The 24283-nt window shown below is 39.6% G+C and overlaps 1 protein-coding gene across 14 annotated transcripts in view; it reads left to right on the top strand.

The window, feature by feature from the left end:
- CCDC62 (coiled-coil domain containing 62) overlaps window positions 1-24283 on the top strand; it is a 41047-nt gene that overhangs the window by 12317 nt on the left and 4447 nt on the right. For 11 of the 14 annotated variants that reach the window (XM_025473752.3, XM_049101574.1, XM_025473758.3 and 8 more), the window contains 5 exons: window positions 5675-5763; window positions 6097-6212; window positions 8234-8962; window positions 11143-11299; window positions 14762-14887. In XM_025473752.3, coding sequence (XP_025329537.1) covers window positions 5675-5763; window positions 6097-6212; window positions 8234-8962; window positions 11143-11299; window positions 14762-14887 — 1217 coding nt within the window. Of the gene's footprint in view, window positions 1-5674; window positions 5764-6096; window positions 6213-8233; window positions 8963-11142; window positions 11300-14761; window positions 14888-19457; window positions 19614-24283 lie in introns of all 14 variants that reach the window. The other 3 variants (XM_049101573.1, XM_025473754.3, XR_007406092.1) reach the window with 2 other exon arrangements.

Raw genomic sequence — 24283 nt, 5'->3', positions numbered from 1 at the left:
GTAGGTAAAAATTAGGAAAGCAACAATTTTCCAGGTTTTGCAAATTCATCACCTATAATTATTACATTTGTGGGGTGCCTTGGTGGCTCAGTAGGTTAAGCATCTGCCTTCCGCTCACGTCATGATCCCAGGGTCCTGGAATCGAGCCCCATGTTGGGATCCCTGCTCAGCAAGGAGCCTGCTTCTCTCCCTTTCCCTGCTTGTGTTATCTCTCTCTCTAAAATAAATAAAACCTTAAAAAAAATTACTACATTTGGAAAAATCACGAGTTTTGTTATATTGGCATGACCCTGAAGTAATCACGTTAAGGATGAATTTTTCATGATTTTAAAATAGCAAATTCATCAATAGTTTGCCTTAGGCCCCCTGCAGATAAACATAAAAATTGCATTCCATCCCCCTAGCCACATTCTCCCACACTGTCCCCTACACACCCCACTAGTTTCTACTACTACAGACCTCTCCATCTCATCTCCTGGTTGAGAATCACTGATGTATAGATCTTATCTCTGTCCCTGCCAGCCAAATTTTATTAGGCCTTGTAATTTGTATGAGGAAAATCATAGACTTGGAGATGACTTTCCAAACAATTAATTAAATTGACATTTTGGGGATCTATACATACCTTCAATGCCCTTCCTTCTAGGAGAATACATTTCTATAAAGGGCAAAATGCATTAACATTTTTTCACATAAAATGGAATTTTTAATTTTCATGTCATGTGATAAGGATGGGGGAAAATGCAGTTTTCTACCATTAGAGGTCACTATTTCTGTTATTTCTGGGATTGCTGTCTCAAAGATATTTTTATTAATATCTATTAATAAAAATACATATGTAAATATATTCAGATATATATGTATATTTGTAGCTTTACAGTTGATTTACCAACAGTCTTTTTTTTTTAATATTTATTCATGAGGAGACAGAGAGAGGCAGAGACATAGGCAGAGGGAGAAGCAGATTCCCTGTGGGGAGCCCAATGCGGGACTCTATTCCAGGGCTCCGGGATCAGGGCCTGAGCCAAAGGCAGACACTCAACTGCTTAGCCATCCAGGCGTCCCCTAAACTGATTTTTTTAAAAAAGACTTTTTGTGGGCAGCCCGGGTGGCTCAGCGGTTTAGCGCCGCCTGCAGCCCAAGGCCTGATCCTGGAGACCTAGGATCAAATCCCACGTTGGGCTCCCTGCAGGGAGCCTGCTTTTCCCTCTGCCTGTGTCTCTGCCTTTCTCTGTGTCTCTCATAAATAAATAAATAAAATCTTTAAAAAAAAAAAAAGATTTTTTTTTATTTGCGAGAGGAGTTTGCACGAGTTGGGGAGGGGCAAAGGAAGAGAATCTTTAAATAGACTCCTGTTGAGCTTGAAGTCCCATGCGGGGCTCAGTTCCACAACCCTGAGATCACAACACAAGCCGAAACCAAGAGTTGGACCCTTAACCACCTGAGCCACCCAGGCACCCCCTAAGCTGATTTCTTAAACAACTTTTCTCTTCATACCACTGTATCAAAGTAATTTTTGTATGTTACAAAAAGCGAATTAAGCCTAAAATGATTTTTTTAAAGATTTTTATTCATGAGAGACACGGAGAGAGAGAGAGGCAGAGACATAGGCAGAGGGAGAAGCAGGCTCTATGCAGGAAGCCTGGTGTGGGACTCAATTCCAGGACTTTAGGATCATGCCCTGAGCCGAAGGCAGATGCTTAACTGCTGAGACACCAGGCGTCCCTAAAAATGATTTTAAAAGACTTAACAAAAATAAAATAAAATAAAAGGCTTAACATAATATGCTGTCAGGTACTCTGGCTAAAAATGTACACATTTTATTTGAAACTGGAAGATGTCTTAAAAGTACACTTTTTTGGGGATCCCTGGGTGGCTCAGCGGTTTGGTGCCTGCCTTTGGCCCAGGGCGTGATCCTGGAGTCCCGAGATCGAGTCCCGCGTCAGGCTTCCTGCATGAAGCCTGTTTCTCCTTCTTTTTTTTTTTTTTTTTTTATAATTTTTATTTATTTATGATGGTCACACAGAGAGAGGAGAGAGGCTGAGACACAGGCAGAGAGAGTGCAGGCTCCATGCACCGGGAGCCCGACGTGGGACTCGATCCCGGGTCTCCAGGATCGTGCCCTGGGCCAAAGGCAGGCACCAAACCGCTGTGCCACCCAGGGATCCCCTGTTTCTCCTTCTGTCTGTGTCTCTCTGTCTCTCATGAATAAATAAATAAAATCTAAAAAAAAGAAAAAAAAGATTAACTTCTTCACATGGGCTTAGAGACATGCTTCATTTGTTTGTACATACCTGCTTATAAGAAGTTAGCAAATAAAGTGAGGATACCAGTTCACATTTCTGAGGTCCTGACAGTCCTGTGAATGAGGCCCCGTGGGACGGAGTGATTGCCTCAGTTCTCCCAGGCTGGAAAAGATAATGCCTTGACCCGAATGTGGTGGCTGCAGACTTCCAGGCCCCTTCTCCCTGTCAGTCTTGTTTAGACTATTTGCTCAGGCAGCTATCAGTAGAGTCCAATATCTCTTCTTTTCTTTTTCTTTTTCTTTTTTTAAGATTTTATTTATTCATGAGAGACACAGGCAGAGGGAGAAGCAGGCTCCAAGCAGGGAGCCCAATGTGGGACTCGATCCCGGGTCTCCAGGATCACAACCTGGGCTGAAGGTGGCGCTAAACCACTGAGCCACCCGGGCTGCCCTACCTCTTCTTTTTTGTGACCACTTTGTGAAAATAGGTGGACCCACTCCACTTTGCTGTCTCAGCTAAACCTAGCCATGTAGCAAAGTATCTGATCCAGGGAAATATTTGTGTTTATTTATTTATTTTTAAAAGGTTATATTTATTTATTCATGAGAGTCACAGAGAAAGAGAGGCAGAGACACAGGCAGAGGGAGAAGTTGGCTATACCCAGGGAGCCTGATGTGGGACTCAATCCTGGGACTCTGGGATCACGCCCTGAGCCAAAGGCAGATGCTCAACCACTGAGCCACCCAGGTGTCCCGAAACATTTATATTTAGAGTGGAGTTGCTTCTTCTGCAATAGTAGATTATTCTGAAGTCAGAGATTAAAGCAAAACTTGAGGGGGTGCCTGGCTAGCTCAGTGGAGCATATGACTCTTGATCTTGGGATCATGAGTTTGAGCCCCACATTGGATGTAGAGATTACTTAAAAAGAAAATCTTTTTTTAAAAGATTTTATTTATTTATTTATTTATTCATTCATAAGAGACACAGAGAGAGGCAGAGACATAGGCAGAGGGAGAAGCAGGCACCATGCAGGGAGCCCGATGTGGGACTCGATCCTTGGACTCTGGGATCACGCTCTGAGCCAAAGGCAGATGCTCAACTGCTGAGCCACTCAGGCGTCCCAAAAATAAAATCTTTTAAAAATAAAATAAATTTGCCCTTGAACTCCAAATAAAGTAGTTGGCTTTTGTTTAGGGGCCATACTGTATCCAAAACAAGTATCCCTGAACACTAGGAATTAGACCCAGCATGTCACAGTGCTGTTTAATAGAGAGACAGGTAAGACTGAGACTAGGAGAGTCACAGATGTCCTGTGGGCATTACTTCTAATGTCAAAGTAGCTGTGATTCCTTTATTTTTTAGTTTGTGCTTATAATTGAATTTATGTAAACTAAATGCAGCTCTGCATAAATAATGCAAATCCATTACATATATATATTCTCTCATTATGGTATTGACTCATGTAATGCAAAGAAATAAATTCAGAATTGAATAGAAAAGATGTGGTAGTTTAAACCTGGCAACGTGGCTTTCACTGTGCTTCTCTTCATATTTTCAATTTGGTACACAAGGATTACCTTTGAAAGTGAGGTGTTGCTACAGAGTCCCACCCCATCGGGAGGGCTGAGCATGAACTATATTGGGGGGGTGCTGTGCCCAGACCCCTGTCACTCTTCCCTCTGGTCCCCTGACTGCTGGCAGACACTGCAAAATGGTGGTCTAGTAGAGTTGCAGTCTATTGCAAAGCACATGCCTTTGTCCTTAATTGCTTTATGCAATGTCCAGATGTAAAGTGATAATAAAAATTATTTTTCATCCATGAGAAAAAATGCCATGTAAAAAGAGTGTTTTATGAAAGAACCATGTATATATTGTAAATTTTTATTTTATTTAAGATTGCATCAGATTTACTTAAAATTGATTCATGTAGAGGGTCATTTTATACATTTAGTTTGAACTTTGTTTTTTTTTTTTTTTTAAGATTTTATTTATTCATGAGAGAGACAGAGAGAGGCAGAGACACAGACAGAGGGAGAAGCAGGCTCCAGGCAGGGAGCCTGACGTGGGACTCGATCCCGGGTCTCCAGGATCACAACCTGGGCTGAAGACGTCACTAAACCTCTGAGCCACCTGGGCTGCCCCTAGTTTGAATTCTTACACAGATACTGATTTTTTTAAGTGAAGCATTTATTGTTGATTTCTTACTTTTGTGTGAATCACTTTATTTCACCTTAAGCATAATGTTAATGTTTTTTTCTGGTATTAGTTCTGGTACAGCACTGTAGATTCTTTCCTTCCTGTGTGTTCTCATTTACCAAGTCCTAAAACTTTCTAAAACATGACTTTGTCTAGTTTTAGACTTTGTCTGACTCTAGTTAGTGGAGTGTCCATGTTTCAGCAAAGTGTTGATGGTCTTTGTAAAGGAATGAAGATTTTTTTTTTGAATGAAATTTTTTTGAAAATTATTTCTTTGCTCTCTTTTTTCACTAAGAAAAATTGAGTGTATAACTATGTGTATTCAAGAGAACTCGGAATCTTAATTACCTATAAGATAAAAAGTTTTCAAGAAATAAAAGAGTGCTGGGTGAGTTTTTCTACTATGGAGGCACTTAACAGACTCAAATATCTTTGGTCTTTGGTCCATGACAATATATAGGAAGGGCCTGATTGTGAGATTGTATCAGATTGACTTCATATTAGTAAAAATCACGATTTTTTTATTGTCCCTTATAATGTTCATTTTTTTTCTGTTGATAGAGGTAATATGTTGTTTGGATTTTTACAATGAAAATGTGTTCATAAGTTACTCATGTAATGTGAAAAAATTAAAAATTAAAGTAATATGTACTTTATTACACCCTCATTAAAAAAGAGGAAAATAATTGTCATTAATCCTCCCATCCAAAAAAGCTTCTTTAGGGATCCCTGGGTGGCGCAGCGGTTTGGCGCCTGCCTTTGGCCCGGGGCGTGATCCTGGAGACCCGGGATCGAATCCCACATCGGGCTCCCGGTGCATGGAGCCTGCTTCTCCCTCTGCCTGTGTCTCTGCCTCTCTGTCTCTCTCTGTGTGACTATCATGAATAAATAAATAAAATCTTTAAAAAAAAACAAAACAAAACAAAAAAAAAGCTTCTTTAATACTTAGATGTATTTGCTCTCAGACTTTTTCTACTTGTGTATACAAACATACAGTTGATACAACTCTGAATCCTTTTTTGACTCAGCATTAATTATATCACAAATATTTTCAAGTTTGGTGAAAGATCTAGTCAGAATTACAAATTTAAAGTCTTCCCAGCCATGCATTGTGCAAATTTTAAGTTCAGGAACAAGGGGAAAGCATGGTACTGAAACATTAAATTTTTGGAAATGAAGAGTTTTGTGTTGATATGACTGATGAAAATATTTTAATATTTGCTCTTAAATAGCAGAGAGAGAAAAAAGGAAAGATGAGTTACTTGATATTGCAAAGTCAAAGCAAGAACGTACAAATGCAGAACTGCATAATCTCAGACAGGTATGTCCCTAGTTATACTGCTCTTACTATTTGGGAAGCACTTATAAGCAAACATCAAATTAGGAAAAGTGTGTGTCTTTCAATTTTTGTTTATGGTGCTTTTGGAATCCTAACTACATTAAAGGTATATCATATTTAGCATTGCTGATAGGGTCTTGCTTATGATAATGAAAGGCTTAGAAATTAGTTATACTAAGAAATCTGAGTGCTCACATAGGAAAAATAAAAGCAAACATATTTAGCGTATTTATCACTGATCTGTTTTAGCATTTCAATGTTGGCTCTATATAGTTTTGTTGTCACATCTTATTGATTTATCAATATCTACGGCAGATTTATGTAAAACAACAGAGTGATCTGCAGTTTCTTAATTTTAATGTGGAAAATTCTCAGGAATTAATACAGATCTATGACTCAAAGATGGAGGAATCAAAGGTTCTGGAGTCCAGGTAATCTTAGCAAGATGCTATTAGTATGATCTTATGTTTTATTTTATCATCCAGTCTATTTATTAAGTACTTACTATGGGCCAGAATCTTCTATTATTCCCTATATGGTAGGGAATCAATATATATGAGCTAGTAATTGTCATTATAATCCCGGGAGAACTGATCTTAGAATTTTAGGCATGATCCTGATTTAGCCACTTGATAGAAGAAATTCATTAGTCTTATTTTTGTATCTGTTGTGTGTGTACAAGGCTTTGAGCTCAAGTAGAAATCACAGAGGTGGGATCCCTGGGTGGTGCAGCAGTTTGGCGCCTGCCTTTGGCCCAGGGCACAATCCTGGAGACCCGGGATCGAATCCCACGTTGGGCTCCCGGTGCATGGAGCCTGCTTCTCCCTCTGCCTGTGTCTCTGCCTCTCTCTCTCTCTCTCTCTCTGTGTGTGACTATCATAAATAAATAAAAATTAAAAAAAAAAAAGAAATCACAGAGGTGAGTCATTTTCATGCGCACTCAGGAGTTTAGTGTTTAGCACTCACTGGGCTAGGAATGGGGAGAATAAAGATACATAGGACGTGGTACTTGCCCAAGAGAAATATTACCAACAAGGGTATAAATAACTGTAATTGGGAGTTCAGCTAGCTGAGGGTGATCTCTGCTTTTACCTTGATTTTCCCGTTTTCCTTGTTAATAGAAGGAGACACATTTTCTTACCTATTAAAAACAGTGTGTGAATTAAATTGGTTTCTGTAAAGTTCAAATATAAATATATGAGGTGTGGTTTAATTTAACAGGCATATAACTATCCTACAGTTAAATTTAGTCTTCTTCTCCAAGCAGAAGTGTGACAGGAATTAGGGAAGTTCCCAAGCCACTAGGTGTGACCATGAAACCACAAAGGTTGGCTGCCCGTAGTTCCTTTGCCTGGTTGTTAGTAGTTGCAGGAGCCGCTGGAAGGAGCATCTGTTGCTACAGACAGTGTGACTGCTGTGCTTGCTTTACTCTTCTCTCGAAGCCTTCTGCTGGGGGGGCATCACACTCATGCTTTATGTCCCGGCTGCAATCCCTGCTGGTATACACCACACCAGTCCAGAGTGCTCTTACAGGCAAAAGCCCTATCATACTGGTTTTTCCCTGTTTTGTACTTCTTACCCCTGGGAGGCGCTGGGCTGGATGAGTGAACTCTCTCTTTAAAGAGTCTAAAATGACTTGTGCCCTTCCAGAAGGTAAGGGGTGAGTTCTCTGAGGGGTCAGAACTCTCCAGAGGAGAATACCTGAATATATGTGACATGAAGACAGTTGATTAAAAGTTTTATCACGTTTGTGTATATTATTAATTTTCATTTTATGCACACCTATCATCCTTACTTTAGATCAGCTTGAAGATATCGCCATATAAATAAATCCAGCAGATATCTGGGGTGGTCATGAATGCAGTATGGTAGATGCATTTGGCACTTTATCTCTGACCCTTGAATCTCTGTCCCCTTTAAGTGCTGGGTTTACCTCTGTTTACTATGAAACAGTAACAGTAACGGAATTAGGGAAATAACAACAATCCACAAGTATTTACAGAACACTTACTGTCTGTGAAAGGCTATCCTATGGTTCTGGAAGAATTAAAAATGCCTCTACGTATTAAGAAACTTAACGAGTCTATTGAAAATACAGGATATGTGCACGAAAGTTAGTGAACAGTATAGTTATAATGGAAGTTTGCTGTGTGATTAAGTAGATAACTCACATAGTAAAACAAGGAGTGCAGTAGAGGCAATAAGCACGGAGGGAGTTGAGGGGAAGGGGAAAGTGAGTGTGTGTGGGCTTGCTGGTCAGAGAGACTTCCCTGAAGTCAGGTGAAATCTGGCTCTGAAAAAAAGAATACATATTCTCCCTTATGTTTTCATTTCAGACAAATGGATATTGATAGGTAGGATTTAGCTCAACAAATGAGGTTTGGGTGAAATATTTAGAATGACAGTATCAAGTGTATCTTATAACTTCTGGTTTTTTGTGCTGCCACCATAGCAGAGACATGTGTTTGTCAGACCTTGAGAATCACCGCCCAAAAGTCGATATTAAGAGGGAGAAAAATCAGAAGTCATTGATGAAACATCCAAAATTTGAGACCATGTTGGTTCAGCAAAATCAGCCAGACAGGGGCTCTTGTGAGGTGTGCAAAGAGAAGAAACAACAGGGTAATACCTCATTTGGGGAAAAAAATGTAATTGCTATCTCATCTGTATTTACAAAAGACTTACTGGAGAAGCAAAAGTCTTGGTCTCTGGGAGGAAAAATGCCAGTCGAACCTGAAAACCAAAGAACATTGTGCAAGATCCATGCAAAGTCACCAAAAGGTAATGGGATCGGGATTCAGAATGAAGAGAAACAACTCTCCGAAACATCAACATCATTATCTGATGAGAAACAGTGGCATGATGTCAATGTGTACCTGGGCCTGGCCAACTGTTCTGGTTCAAAACAACCGGAAAGGCTGGATGTTGAATGTCAAGATGACATAGAAAGATCTGGAGTCTCCTGTTGCCATAAAAATGAAACCTGTCTGGGAGAGAGTGACATGTATGAATCCAAGTGCTGCCACCCAAGTAACTTCATCATTGAAGCTCCGGGCCACATGTCTGACATGGAGTGGATGAGCATTTTCAAGCCTTCTAAAGTACAAAGAATTGTTCGCCACAAATCTGTGTGTACTTGTTCAGAAAGTGCCGGTGGAAGGAAATACAACTCCTCCACGAGGTTAGTAATGATTCGCATTGGTCAAAACCCAGGGAGGGATCCCTGGGTGGCGCAGTGGTTTGGCGCCTGCCTTTGGCCCGGGGCGTGATCCTGGAAACCTGGGATCGAATCCCACATCGGGCTCCCGGTGCATGGAGCCTGCTTCTCCCTCTGCCTGTGTCTCTGCCTCTCTCTCTCTCTCTCTGTATCTGTCATAAATAAATAAAATATTAAAAAAAAAAAAAAAAACCCAGGGAGTCCACACGCTATGATGGGAAGTAGAAAGGGCTCCAGTAGCTACTGTGTAGGCACTGCTCAACGGAAAGCACTGTTTGTAAACAGAAGTCGTGTTTGAGACAGACTGGTTACTCTCTTTATCAGCTTCATCGGCATGTAGACTGTTGAGTTTTTGATTGTATAGAGACTGTATTAGAGTCCAGTGAAAAGTTTGTACCTCAGACAGCTTCTGAGGCAAAGGTTTTGTTTGAAAACAAGGCTAGTTGTCGTGAGTTGGGCAAATATGTTTTTCTTTTTTTTTTAAACTAACAGTGGGGTCACTTTACAGAGTAGAATGTTGCTCTGGGGCATTCCTCAACTCTGGATCCAATGTGAATTGATAAGCTGTCTTTGCAGAGATCACATTCCCTAGATCCCAGATAAGAATTTTGCCAGCCACCTCCCCACCATATATCCCCTACCCCATTGGCATATTTACATATCCAACTGCTTCTGCCTTTGAGTTAACTTTATAATTCCCAGACTTTTTTTTTTTAATCATGCAAGAAAAAGACTATTTGTATATAACAAGCTGGTGGAAGTTAATAGTTTTTTTAAGAGAAGAAAATGGATTAGTTATTAGCATATACTGCATTAGTGAGGCTCATCTTGTTAGAATTGCCGAATCTCGTGGTTGAGGGGTGCTATAATAATGTCTGCTATTTTTAAATAAAACCAGGCTCTTCAATTGTAAATTACAGAGAGGACAAAGTTGCTATATTGAGAACCTTGTTTTAATCATCACACTGACTTTCATAGGACTTTGTGATTAAAATTTCTTTCTGGGGACGCCTGGGTGGCTCCATGGTTGAGTGTCTGCCTTTGGCTCAGGGCATGATCCCAGATTCCCAGGATCAAGTCCCACATCAGGCTCCTAGCATGGAGCCTGCTCCTCCTCCCTCTGCCTGTGTCTCTGCCTCTCTGTGTCTTTCATGAATGAATGAATAAAATCTTTAAAAAAAATAAAATTTCTTTATGGTATTTTCATTATTTGGATTTTTCTTTGGCCCTTTGAGAAGCCTGAGTCATTTAAAAATCATATGAAAAAATTCAAATTAAATTTGGAGTTTTGTTTCAAGACCCTTTTGACCTCACCAGCCTGAAATAATCGAAATGACCATTGCCTGCCAGCAGAGGCACATGCCGAGACATCACATGACAAATACATGATTAAATAGAAAAGATAATTATGTTTTCCTATATTTCCTTAGATTATAAGAACTGAATGTGTACCTGTTCTATTATCAAACTAAAATGCTCACACTTGTACCACCCTTCCATTTGATAAATAAGGGTTTAGCTGTAGAGGGAGAAGCCATGGCAGCCTTCAAATATAGGGAACATGGGAGGAAGAGGCTCCAGTGCCTCTGGTCTGTTCCAGAACAGCTTTTGTGATTCCCTCCACTTTGAGCCCACACTTTAATAATTTACCCAGAAGCTTGGCTATATGTGTCTGTTCTCTGATACTGAGGATCTATAGAAGAATTAACAGCCACACAGTGCTGTTCTACTTTCACAAAAGGACTTTTAAAAACCATTAGCAAAAACCAGCTTCACAAAACAAAAACTCAAAAATTTTCACAAGTTTAACCTGTGTCCTCCCTTTTGGATGATCCTGTCTCTTGAATCCTTCTTTTTTGTTTTCTTGTTTTTGGAAGGGGGAGGGAAATTCTCTATTCTGTTGTCAACCCTTTAACTGATAATTCTGATTTAATACTGCAAAGGGTATGCATCAATTTATAATATTCTACTCAAGTATTCTACTCAAATCTATAATGTTCTACTCAAACTGGAGCTTCTTCATTAAAAAGAAAAACAGCTTTTTTTTTTATCCTGTTGAGATACTTTTAAGTATAAGAATGTTGGTGATATATGTTTGATACCCTTTTAAGATGTCTGTTTCTGTTTCGTTTTATTATTTATAGTGAGCTAATTGCCATCCAGCATTCCCACTGTTTGGGTTCTTCAAAATCTGTCACAAGAGAGGATGAGAAATTAATAGAGACAGAGCCCTCTTCTGATGTAAAGAACTCATCTAAGATTTTGTTATTCAACAAAGAGACACCATTGTCCAGTGAGAAGGTTTGTATTTTGCTTATAAATACCCAGCTTGGGACACTGGGTGGCTCAGGGGTTGAGCATCTGCCTTTGGCTTAGGGTGTGGTTCTGGAATCCAGATCGGGTTCCCTGCGGGGAGCCTGACTCTCCCTCTACCTGTGTCTCTGCCTCTCTCTCTCTCTCTGTGTCTCTCATGAATAAATACATCTTTAAAAAGAAAAAAAAGAAAGAAATACCCAGCTTGTCTACAGCCATAACCACCCTGAACGTGCCCGATCTCGTCTGATCTTGGAAGCTAAGCAGGGTTGGGCCTGGTTAGTACTTGGATGGGAGAAATACCCAGCTTATTCAAGCAAGACTTCTCCCCAACATACTTTTAATTCTTCTGTAACTGCTTTTAGTGTGCTTAATTTTGGTCATTCTTCAGTTGGTTTTTTGTTTTTGTTTTTTTTAATTACGGTATTTTGATACCATTTAACCAAAGTCAGAGTTTCCTTCTGTTTCTTTTTTTTTTTTTTTTAAGATTTTATTTATTTATTCATGAGAGACAGAGAGAGAGAGAGAGGCAGAGACACAGGCAGAGGGAGAAGCAGGCAACATGCAGGGAGCCCGACGTGGGACTCGATCCCGGGTCTCCAGGATCACACCTTGGGCTGAAGGCGGTGCTAAACTGCTGAGGCACCAGGCTGCCGTCCTGTTTCCTTAAAATATTATCCTATGGATTGACTCTAGGCAAAATGTCCCTCAGTCTTCTAGGTGATTTGTAGATATATTTTTTATTTTATTTTATTTTAACACATATTTTAAACATAAAAAATGAAGGCTATAACAAGCAATGTTCACCTACATTCAAATCTAACATGTTTATATTTTGCCATATTTGCTTTATTTTTCTTGTTTAAGAAATGTTACAGAGAAAGTGGTAGTCCCAAGCACTGTTTTCCCCACCGTCTCCAACTAATAATTATTCTGATGTTGCATTCATGCTTGTTCTTATACTTTTACTATATAAAAAGCATATATTTAAGCACTACATAGTGTTGTTTTGTGCCTAAAATGTACATAAATGGGGGCGCCTGGGAGGCTCAATTGGTTAAGCATCCCACTCTTGATTTCAGTGTCACCCTGAGGGTGACCTCAGGGTCATGGGATGGAGCTCTGCACTCAGTGGGGAGACTGCTTGAGATTCTTTCCTTCTGCTCCTTGCCCTGCTCTCACACACAGAAACGCATGCTCTCAGATAAATAAATCTTAAATAAAATATACATAGGTGGTCAAACTACTATCTCTGTCCTTTTACAATGTGATTTTTTCCTAACTCTGAATATTTTGTGACATTTGATACTTGAAGACTTAGTTTTGATTGTTGATATGTAGTCCATTGATTGAATAAACCAGTTTGCTCACACCCCTCCTACGGTCAGTGGGGTTGTTAGTACATTGCTACTATCATGAATGAGCCAGTCAGTGTGTTCACCATAAACAGGATCTTCATTGCAGCTCTTTCACAGAGGAAATAAGTTCAGATGAACTTACTTTGGGTGTTCTTTGGGGGAAGACAATGGGGTTTGAAACAGTTCCGAGTTCAAATCCTTGTCTTGCTTTGTCTTTGCTCAATGACCTGAGTAAAGTAATTTACTTTCTTTGAGCCTTGATTTCTTATGTGCAAATATACAATAATAACATTACAGTTGCTTGGTCTAAATGTGATACTGCTGGGCCTGGCCTCCTAATGGGTACCTGATGAGTGTTCTCTTTGTTAAAAATTGACTGTACCAAGTGCTGACTCGAATCTGGAGCAACAGGGACTTTTCATTCACTGGTGGTGGAAAAATTCACTTGGGAAAACACTTTGGTAGTTTCTTAAAGAGTTATATATACACCTACCATATTCCAACTATTCTACTCCTAGAGAAATGGAGACCTGTCATACAGAAACTTGCACGTGAATATTTAAACAGCTTTATTTGTATTAGCTGGAAAACTGGAAACAATCCAAATACACATTAATTGGTAGACAAACTGTGGTGTATCCATGCAATGGAGTACTCCTCAGGAATAAAAAAGGAATAAATCACTTATGAATACCTAACATGGGTAAATCTCAAGATAATGATGCTGAATGAAAGATGCCAGATAGACAAAATTTTGAACGTGTTTATATAAAATTCTACAAAATGCAAACTAGCCTCTAGTGACAAAACATATGTGTATTGCCTGGGAATGGGAGGAGAAACTCGTGGGCAGGAATTCCAAAGGAGCATAGGTTTGATGAATAGGATCCCTATTCATTGTGGGTATCATTTCAGGTGTTAGTTACCCTTTTTCAATGTCTGTACCTATTTTTCTGAGGCAAAATATGACATTGCATGCTTACATTGTCATATATACATATATATTTAGTGTGTGTCTGTGCATGTGCACACAGGTATCTTCTAGGTCAGTAGGGATCATCTTTGTTCCTGGAAAATTAGAATTAACTTTTTTTTTTTAAGCAGGCTCCACTACCAGTGTGGAGTCCAATGCGGAGCTTGAACTCACAACCCTGAGATCAAAACCTGAGTGGAGATCAACAGTCAGATGTTTAACTGCCTGAGCCATCCAGGTGCCCCTAGAATTAATTTTCCTTAATGAAAAAATTAGTCTAGATACTTTTTAAAGATTTTATTTATTTATTTGACAGAGAGCACGAGGGGGAGTGGGAGAGGGAAAGGGAGAAGCAGTCTCCCTACTGAACAAGGAGCCCGATGCAAGACTCGATCCCAGGATGCTGGGATCATGACCTGAGCTGAAGGCAGACACCCAGGCGACCTTTTTTTTTTTTTTAAGATTTTATCTTTAATCTCCAAATCCAGTATGGGGCTCGAATTCACAACCCCAAGATCAAGAGTCACATGCTCTACCTACTGAGGCAGCCAGGCAGCCTAGCTTACCTATCATGTGATTTTTATCACATGACTGTTAATTAGTTGTAAGTTCTGTTGAAGTCAAATTATTTAGCCAAGTAGGTCCTTTTTTTTTTTAAGATTTATTTATTAGAGCACAAGTGGGAGGGGCAGAAAAAAAGGAGAAAGTATCTGAAGCAGGCTCCATGTTGAGTGCAGAGCCTGATCTGGGGCGTGATCCTGGAGTCCCGGGATCGAATCCCGGGCTCCCTGCATGAAGCCTGCTTCTCATTCTGCCTATGTCCCTGCCTCTCTCTCTCTCTCTCTGTCTCTCATGAATAAGTAAATAAAATCTTAAAACAAAAACAAGAGTTGGATGCTCAACCAATTGAGCCATCAGGTGCCCCTTGCTAAATAGGGTCTAAGAAATAAATGGAATTTGGTTATTCTAGTTTTTAATGTCCTGCTTTGATATGTAAATACCTAAAGTCAGAGAAATATTAATGGGTTGTTAATATTTGTGTTTATAACATTGTACTTGTAACTATAAACATTTAAAAATGCTTCCTGATCTCTTACTTACATTGTGCTGTCTTCCCAGGATGACTTTTCGCCCACAAGCAAGCTTCAGCGTTTGCTGGCAGAGTCTCGCCAGATGGTGACAGACCTGGAGCTGAGTACTCTGCTCCCCATCAGTTCTGAGAGTCTCAGGAGCAGTGCCAGAAATGTATGTGGCTACTTTTCTTTTGACCTTATCTGTGTATCTGAATATTCCACTGAGTACTCATTTACAAGTATCACTGGTTGACCATCCCTTTCTATTAGAAGGAAAGATCCTTTATGTCTCTGAGGCAGAGAGGTAGCACACTGGTTTTTAAAGATGAGGGGAAAATCACACTCAAATGTCACTGTACCCAGACTTCCTCTTTCTAATTGCCTGGGCATATGAATATAAATTCTTGGGGATATAAAAAATATACATTTTACTATAGAAAATTTTAAATACAGAAGTAGAATATTACAATTACAGACCTTCAGCTTTCTGCTGTTTTTATCTTGCCCCTATCCATACTTGTTTTCTTATTAGCATTTTATTTAAAAAAATTTTTTTTAAAGATTTTATTTATTCATGAGAGACACAGGGAGAAAAGCAGAGACATAGAGGTAAAAGCAGGCTCCTCGCAGGGAGCCTGATGTGGGACTCAATCCCAGGGCCCAGGATCACTCCCTGAGCTGAAGGCAGATGCTCAACCACTGAGCACCCAGGCGTCCAGGGATGTATCCTTTAATGGGGCACCTAGGTGGTTCATTGGATTAAGCGTCTACCTTCGGATCAAGTCATGATTTCAGGGTCCTGGGATCAAGCCCTATGTCAGGCTCCCTTCTCAGCAGGGAATCTGCTTGTTCCTCTCCCTCTCCTCCCCATCCCCCACTCATGTGCATGCGCGCACGCATGTACTCTCTCTCTCTCTCTCAAATAAGTAAATAAAATCTTAAAATTAAAAAAAAAAAAATTCTCTCTTAAGGGATACCCGGCTGGCTCAGTTGGAAGAACATGTAACTCTTGATCTTAGGGTCATGAGTTTGAGCCCCATGTTGGGTATAGAGATTAGTAAAAAAAAAAATATAAACTTGAAAAAAAAATAATTAAAAAGTTTATTACTGACCAGTCCTTCCCCATCTTCCTTCTTACTTCCTCCTCTTTCTTCTTCTTCATTTTAATGTCATTTATTTGTGGAAGAAACATTGGGTCATGTGTCCTATAGAATTTCCCACATTCTGGATCTTGCTACATGTCTTCACTGTTAATTTAACACATTCCTCTACCATCCATGATTCCTAGGAACTGGTATTTAGATCTAGTGACTTGATGAGACTTGGGATCATTTGGGGTTTTTGTTTGCTTTGGCATCACTACTTCACTGGCGATGTTTTCTGCTGCCTATTCCGTCATATTAGGAGGACCCAAATATCTGGTTGTGCCATTTGTGGAAGTAAAGCTTGATCAGAAATTCAAGAGTTTGTCAGCCTGAGCTCTTATATTGTAAAGTTCACTTAATGATTTTAATGTTCTTTGATTATTATTACTTAGATCTGATATTTCATTAGGAATTGCAGAATAGTCGTTTTAAATCTATCATTTCTTCAGGGAGTGTTCTCATTGTTAATTTTAATTGCTTTTTCTGAGCACAGTAACATTTCAATAGCACTAATATAAGTTGCTTTGTGGATTTTATAGCCTTAACATAAATAGTGAAAACAATATTGAAAAAAAAAAAAATAAAATAAAAAAAAAAAAAAAAAAAAAAAAACAATATTGAACTTGAAATCAGGATACTTGGGCTCCATTTTCCCAATCTGCAGAGTAAGAGCTTAGAGCTGATGCTTTATATTTAAGAGTTCAGGTGCATTGCTTGGGCATGCTATGTGCATAAAGATATTTGAAAGCCATTAAACTAAACTCTTTTGTATCCCTGACTAAAGAACTAAATTAGGGGCACCCGGGTGGCTCAGTGGTTGAGCGTCTGCCTTTGGCTCATTTGTGATCCCAGGGTCTCGGGTTCGAGTCCCACATCAGGCTCCCTGCATGGAGCCTGCTTCTCCCTCTGCCTGTGTCTCTGCGTCTCTCTCTGTCTCTGTGTCTCACAAAAAAATTAAAAAATCTTTAAAAAAAAATAAAGAACTAAATTAAAAAAGATCTATAAGAACTCTGAAATACTTCTTTTAAAATCAACTTTGTCTATAGACTTTAATGCCTGTGTACTTATTCTTTAATGAAAACTAGTACAGGGATGCCTGGGTGGCTCAGCGGTTGAGCACCTGCGTTCGGCCCAGGGCCTGATCCTGGAGACCTGGGGTTGGATCCCACATCAGGCTCCCTGCATGGAGCCTCCTTCTCCCTCTGCCTGTGTCTCTGCCTCTTTCTGTGTCTCTCATGAATAAATAAATAAAATCTTAAAAAAGAAGAAAACTAGTACAGATCACTAGTTCAGTAAGTTTAAATAAATGTATATACACTCGTGTAACCAATACCCCAGTCAAGATACAGAATATTTCCATCACCTCAGAAAATTCCTTCATGTTCTTTGGAGTGAACCCCCGCCCCACCTTACACCCACCCCAGGGAACTACCGATCTGATTTTTATCATGAGAGAATAGTTTTGCCTATTCTAGAACTTAATATAAATGCAGTCATATAGTATGTACACTTTGTCTAGCTTCTTTCAATAGAATTGATATTCATCCATGACAATGTATGTGTTGGTACTTCACTTCTTTTCATTGCTGATTAGTATTCCGTTGTATGAGTAGACCACAGTTTATCTTTTTACCTGTTGATGGGGCATTTGGATTGTTTCCAGTTTGGGCTTATTATGAATAAAGCTGCTATGAACATTTTTATATAAGCCTTTTTTAATTAACATGTTTTTATATATTTAACTTTTTAATAGACCACCATACAGTGTTTAAAGGTGTTCACACCCTTTGTATCCCTGCCACAGTTGCAGGTGCTATGTGTCTTCAGCAGCACTTGGTTTTGTCAGTCAGCTGGATAAGAGTCATCCTAGTAAATGTGAAGTGGCATCTGGTTGCTGCTTAACTTGTATTTTCCTGATAACATAATGATTGGCATCTTTTCATGTGCTTATTGGCTCTTCACATATCTTCTCTTGTGAAGTGTCTGTGCAAGACTTCTGCCTATTTTAAATTTGAATTGTTCCCTCTGTTACTGAATTGTAAGAGTTCTTAATATAGTCTGCACACACAGCTTTTGTCTTTTGTCAGATATATTGGGACTATTTTCTCCCAGTTTGTGGTTTGCCTTTTTTCACTTCTTTTTTTTTTTTTTTTAATTTTTATTTATTTATTCATGATAGTCACAGAGAGAGAGAGAGAGGCAGAGACACAGGCAGAGGGAGAAGCAGGCTCCATGCACCGGGAGCCTGATGTGGGACTCGATCCCGGGTCTCCAGGATTGCGCCCTGGGCCAAAGGCAGGCGCTAAACCGCTGCGCCACCCAGGGATCCCTGGTTTGCCTTTTTATTTTCTAAAGTGTCTTTTGAAGAACAGAAATGTAAAATTGTGATGAAGTCTGGTTTATCAATTTTTTTCAAATGATGCTTTTTGTATCCTGTGAAATTTACCCCAAGGGTGTGAATATTTTCTCCTCCTGAAAGTTTTAAAGTCCTCTTTAGGTCTATGGTTTATTTCAATGTAATATTTGCAGATGGTATGAAATAAGGATCAGGTTCATTTTTCCTCACATAGATATCTAGTTCCAGCACTATTTGTGAAAAGAGTGTCCTTTCTTGTTAAATTACTTTTGGCAACTTTGTTGAAAATCAGTTTACTGCGTATGCAGGGGTCTATTTTTGGACTCCGATCAGTTCTATTGATCTGGTTGTTCTTATACCACACTATTGATTATGTGACTATAGAAAGTCTTGAAATCAAGTAGTATACATGCTCTACTTTTTCTTTTTTTCTTTCTCTCTCTCTCTTTTTTTTTTTTTTTTTTTTTTTGCAAAATTGCTTTTTCTATCCTAGATCTTTTGCAGGTCCATGGCAGTTTTAGAGTCAACTTGTCATTTTTTTTTTTTTACAAAAATACATTCTGATAATGTGATTTCATTGAATTTATAGATCACTTTGGGGAAAATTGACATTTTGAAAAGAGTATATCTCCATTTATTTAGGTCTTCCTTCATTTCTCTTAACTATATTTTGTAGTTTTTATAGGGGTCTTGCACATCTTTTGTTAAATGTATTCCTGTTATTTTGTTTATTGATGCTATTATATGTGGTACTTATTATTTATCACTAATTATCTGCTGATGGTATAAAGAACTACAGTTGACTTTTGTAAATTGTTCTTAACTAAATTCACCTATTCTGGTAGGTTTTCTGTAGATTCTTAGGATTTTCTACATAGACAATCATGTTATTTGTGAATAAAGATTTTCTAATCTTTAGGTTATATTATAGGAAACTAATCTTTCTAATCTTTAGGTTATGTTAGGTTATAAGAAAAAGTTCTTACCTAATTGCTCTGGCTAAGACCTCCATGTCAATGCTGAATAACAAAGTGAGAGTGAACATCCTTGCCTTGTTCAATGAAATGCTTTCTGGTGTCATTGCTTGCTTAGCTCTCCATTATATTGGTATTTTATTAGATTCAGAGTTCCATGAAGCTGTTTCCATCAGACACAGATGATTTGAAACCAGAACATTAACCACTTATTTTACTATTATTTTTTAAAAGATTTAAAAAAATTTTTAATTTATTATTTGACAGAGCGAAAGAGAGAGAGCAAACAAGGGGAGCATCAGTCAGAGGGAGAGGGAGAAGCAGACTCCCCATTGAGCAGGAAGCCCAATGTGGGGCTTGATCCCAGGACCCCAGATTGCCACCTGAGCCAAAGGCAGACATTTACCCAGATGAGCCACCCAGGTGCCCTTTTTATTTCTTATTTTTTTATTTTTTATTTTATAAATTTTTTAAAATTTTTATTTATTTATGATAGTCACAGAGAGAGAGAGAGAGAGAGAGGCAGAGACACAGGCAGAGGGAGAAGCAGGCTCCATGCACCGGGAGCCCGATGTGGGATTTGATCCCGGGTCTCCAGGATCGCACCCTGGGCCAAAGACAGGCGCTAAACTGCTGCGCCACCCAGGGATCCCAGGTGCCCCTTTTTAAAGGATTTTATTTTTGGGCAGCCCGGGTGGCTCAGCAGTTTAGTGCCGCCTTCAGCCCAGGGTGTGATCCTGGAGACCCGGGATCGAGTCCCACATCGGGCTCCCTGCATGGAGCCTGCTTCTCCCTCTGCCTGTGTCTCTGCCTCTCTCTCTCTCTCTCTCTCTCTCTGTGTGTGTGTTTCATGAATAAGTAAATAAAATCTTAAAAAAAAAAAAAGATTTTATTTTTAAGTAATCTCTGCACTCAACTTGGGGCTCAAACTCACAACTCCAGAGATCAAGAGTCCCACACTCTACTGACTGAAGCAGGCAGGTGTCCCAAGAACATTAACCATTTTAGAATCAGCACGCTCATTGCCATGAGCTTCAATAGGTGGTTTCAAAGATTACCTTCAAGAATAATGGGCTCCAGAAATAGTGATTTTTAATAGTTTATATACCATGTATGCCATATAAGCTTTTCAAAGTGGAAACCCTGATGGACTGTGTAGTGTTTTCTGGGAAGTTTTTTTTTGTTTTTTTTTTTTTTCCTCAACAAACTCTTTGAAGCATTAGTGAAGTACTTTATTTACTTTGGGGCAGAAAGTGTTTTTAAGTGTTTGTAACATTTTTTTGTAAACAGCTTTATTGAGATATAATATACATACACCATGTGAATGTTCTTCCATGTGAAATGCACAATCCAGTGGTTTTAGTATATTTACAAAGTTGTGCAACCATCACAACAATCCAATTTTAGAACATTTTCATCATTCCAAAAGAAACCTCTGTACCGGGATCCCTGGGTGGCTGCAGCGGTTTAGCGCCTGCCTTTGGCCCAGGGCGCGATCCTGGAGACCCGGGATCGAATCCCACGTCAGGCTCCCGGTGCGTGGAGCCTGCTTCTCCCTCTGCCTGTGTCTCTGCCTCTCTCCTCTCTCTCTGTGTGTGCCTATCATAAATAAATAAAAATTAAAAAAAAAAAAAAAAAAAAGAAACCTCTGTACCTATTAGCAGTCACTCGCCATTCCCTCTCCCTAGCTCCCGGTGACTATTAATCTACTGTTTTTCTCTATGGATTTGTTGGGCAGAGATTTTTTTTTTAAGATTTTATTTATTCATGAGAGACAGAGAGAGGCAGAGACATAGGCAGAGAGAGAAGCAGGCTCCCTGTGGGGAACCTGATGTGGGACTCAGTCCCAGGACCCTGGGATCATGACCTGTGCCAAAGGCAGACGCTCAACCCCTGAGCCACCCGGGCATTCATGGGCAGAGATTTTTAATCAGACTTTGTTGAATAGAATTCAAGGGATCCATAAATTTTGATAGTAATAGAAATAACACATAAGCTTATTTTAATCTAATCTCTAATTGAAATTTACCACTTCCTTTAATTATGAATATAGGAAACAAGCCATAATAGTATGTAACACCCATGACTTTGTTCCTAATAGAGAGTACAGATGGTTTCATATCACATGATAGTTATTGCACATATCTTGAAATATCCTTTATAACTTAGCACTACCTCAAAATTACAAAATAGTAGACTTGCTGCTAGGTCTTATTATTTAATGCTTTAATAATGAAGAGTACAAAGGCACCTTGGTGGCTCATTGGTTAAGCATCTGACTGCCCTCAGCTCAGGTCATAATCCCAGGGTCCTGGGATTGAGTCCTGTTTTGCTTTGCCCTCCCTGCTCAGTGGGGAGTCTGCTTCTTCCTCTCCCTCTGCCCCCTCCCTGCTTCATATTCTTGCTCTCTCTCAAATAAATAAATAAAATTAAAAAAAAAAAAGTGTAAGGGGGCACCTGGTTGGATTAGTCAGTGGAGTTTGCAGCCTTGATCATGGGGCAGTGAGTTTGAACCCCTCGTGGGGTATAGAGATTACTTGAATAAAACTTAAAAACAGTGTATATTATTATATCATAACCTTGTTTAATATTTTGATAACCATATTACTTCATCTGTAATACAACTTATGGATTCCTAAAAATGGCTGCACAGTGCAAAATGTGCAGACAATAGAAATACACAGCTTACAGGAAAAATGAGATTAGGAACATAACACTCAAACACTTTGTCCGTGATAAATTTTTCTTTTTTTAAGGATAGGAATGTAATCAAAATGGTCAGTTTTTATACCTGTTAGGTGGTTAAGAAATACCTAACTACTGCAATAAATATAGCACTTCATCTTGAAAAAGACTTGAAGTTTGCATGTAGAATTGGGTGTCAGGGAGGTAGGTAGGTGACAGTTTGTGATCCACTAGGAAGTGGCAGGAAGGTAATCGGATGGGAAAGCATAGCAGAAGATGTGGTTAGGTGTGGCTTATAACACACCTGGGAAGCTGCAGGGGCCAGCAGATGTTTGAGGGGCACATGTGTATGTATTCCTACATGCCATGGCTCAGTCCAGCTGGGTACAACTTAGCTAGTGTTTCTCATGGACAAAGTTGTACATAAGTAAACACAAACCACATTATGCCCAAATTGCTCCCTAATATGTCTGCTGTGTCCGAACAAATTCACATTCTCAAAACAAGTGTTAATAGAACTATTGGGGAGCCCTGGTGGCGCATTGGTTTAGTGCTGCCTGCAGCCTGGGGTGTGACCCTGGAGACCCCGGATCGAGTCCCACATCGGGCTCCCTGCATGGAGCCTGCTTCTCCCTCTGCCTGTGTCTCTGCCTCTCTCTCTGTGTCTCTCATGAATAAATAAATAAAATCTTTAAAAAAAAAATAGCAGAACTATCTTTTTTCTTATTTTTTAAAAAATTTTTATTTATTTATGATAGTCACACAGAGAGAGAGAGAGAGGCAGAGACATAGGCAGAGGGAGAAGCAGGCTCCATGCACCGGGAGCCTGACGTGGGATTCAATCCCGGGTCTCCAGGATCGCGCCCTGGGCCAAAGGCAGGCACTAAACCGCTGTGCCACCCAGGGATCCCGCAGAACTATCTTTGTGTATGATCTACCTGATAGACCCCTACTCATTCTCATGGCCTCAGGCTCTTAATCTCTTCTGGAGGATTGTATGTTAAGTTCCTATCTAAGATAGAATCAATAGCTCCTTCACTTCTGTCCTCATGGCACAGCTATGTGTGTCTGTGAACATGTAAGCAGACTACATGCATGATAGCAGACTGCGTGCATTTCTTCCTGTCCCCATGAGCATCTTCAGTAACCCCCCTTACTCATCTTGGCATTCCTGGTTGTAGCACATGCAGTACCTGCTACAGAGATTGTCAGTAAATACCTGGAATAGACCTGATAGGAAAAAAAAAAAAACAGGAAAAAGACAAAACAGTAACCTCAGCTATAGACTGAAAAACTGCTAAAGCTCTTGAAGTTGGCAAAAACTTGGTTTCAGAGAATTTTTGAGCTAGAAAGACCCAGAAGAGGTACGTAATCTCAACCTTACATCTCATGGGTGAGGAAAAGTGATTAAATCTCGTACTTAATGTGCCACAGCTGGAACTAGATAATCATTTGGAATTAGTTGGAAAAAAAAATACTGGCTTCGGATGTAATAAATTTTCCAGAAGATTATTAATTAATTCTGGAAATGTTGCAAAAACAATTCAATTAACAGAAATCTAGGGGCACCTGGCTGGCTCCGTCCATTAAGCATCTGTCTGCCTTCAGCTCAGATCATGATCCTGGGGTCCTGGGATCCTGGGTGTCAGGCTCCCTGCTCAGTGGCTAGTCTGCTTCTCCCTCTCCTTCGGCGCCTCCCCCTGCTTGTGCGCTCTGGCTCTCTCTCTCTCAAATAAAAAAAAATCTTTAAAAAAACAACAACAGAAATCTACTTGGCAACATACTTAATGACTCCCTCCCTCTGGTCCTGTGAATGGGGTATAGCTAGTTAGAGAAAAAAACAAATAAGCGGGATAAAGTTCTGCGTGGCCTGTTTCACCATTTTTGCCATCTGGCGCTGAGAACAAGGGTCTTATTTCAAAGCCTTTTTCTGAAATGCACACTTAGACTTCGTTGGGGGAGCACAGAGTGATTCAAACTTTCTGGCAGGGAACTTGGCACTGTTTCCTAAAAATTGCAGAACTGATCCTTTGATACAGTAGTGTTGCTCTGGGAATCTCTCCTATGACTACATCCACATGTGTATAAAGTGGCACATGTACAAGTTTTTTGTTGCAGCGCTGCTTCAAAATAGCAAAAATTTGGAAACAATCCAAGTGTCCAGCAAGAAGGAACTGAGGGAGTAGCAATGGTATGTCCACCGGGTGGAATATTACTTAGCCATAAAACATAATGAGGAAAGTCTTAGAGTGGAAATACTTCTGGGATATGTTATTAAGTGAATAGAAGCAAGATGCTGAAAGGTTCCTATGGTATTGATCACATATACAAAAAGGGGATGGGAATAAGAATATATACTATTTAATGTCAGTGTTTTAACTATTAAAAAAATAGCCCCAATAATTTAA

This window comes from Canis lupus, chromosome 26, assembly GCF_003254725.2.
Source record: "Canis lupus dingo isolate Sandy chromosome 26, ASM325472v2, whole genome shotgun sequence".
In the NCBI taxonomy this organism is placed as follows: Eukaryota; Metazoa; Chordata; class Mammalia; order Carnivora; family Canidae; genus Canis; species Canis lupus.
The sequence above is the reverse complement of the archived record's forward strand: the minus strand, read 5'-3'. Positions and strand labels throughout refer to the sequence as shown.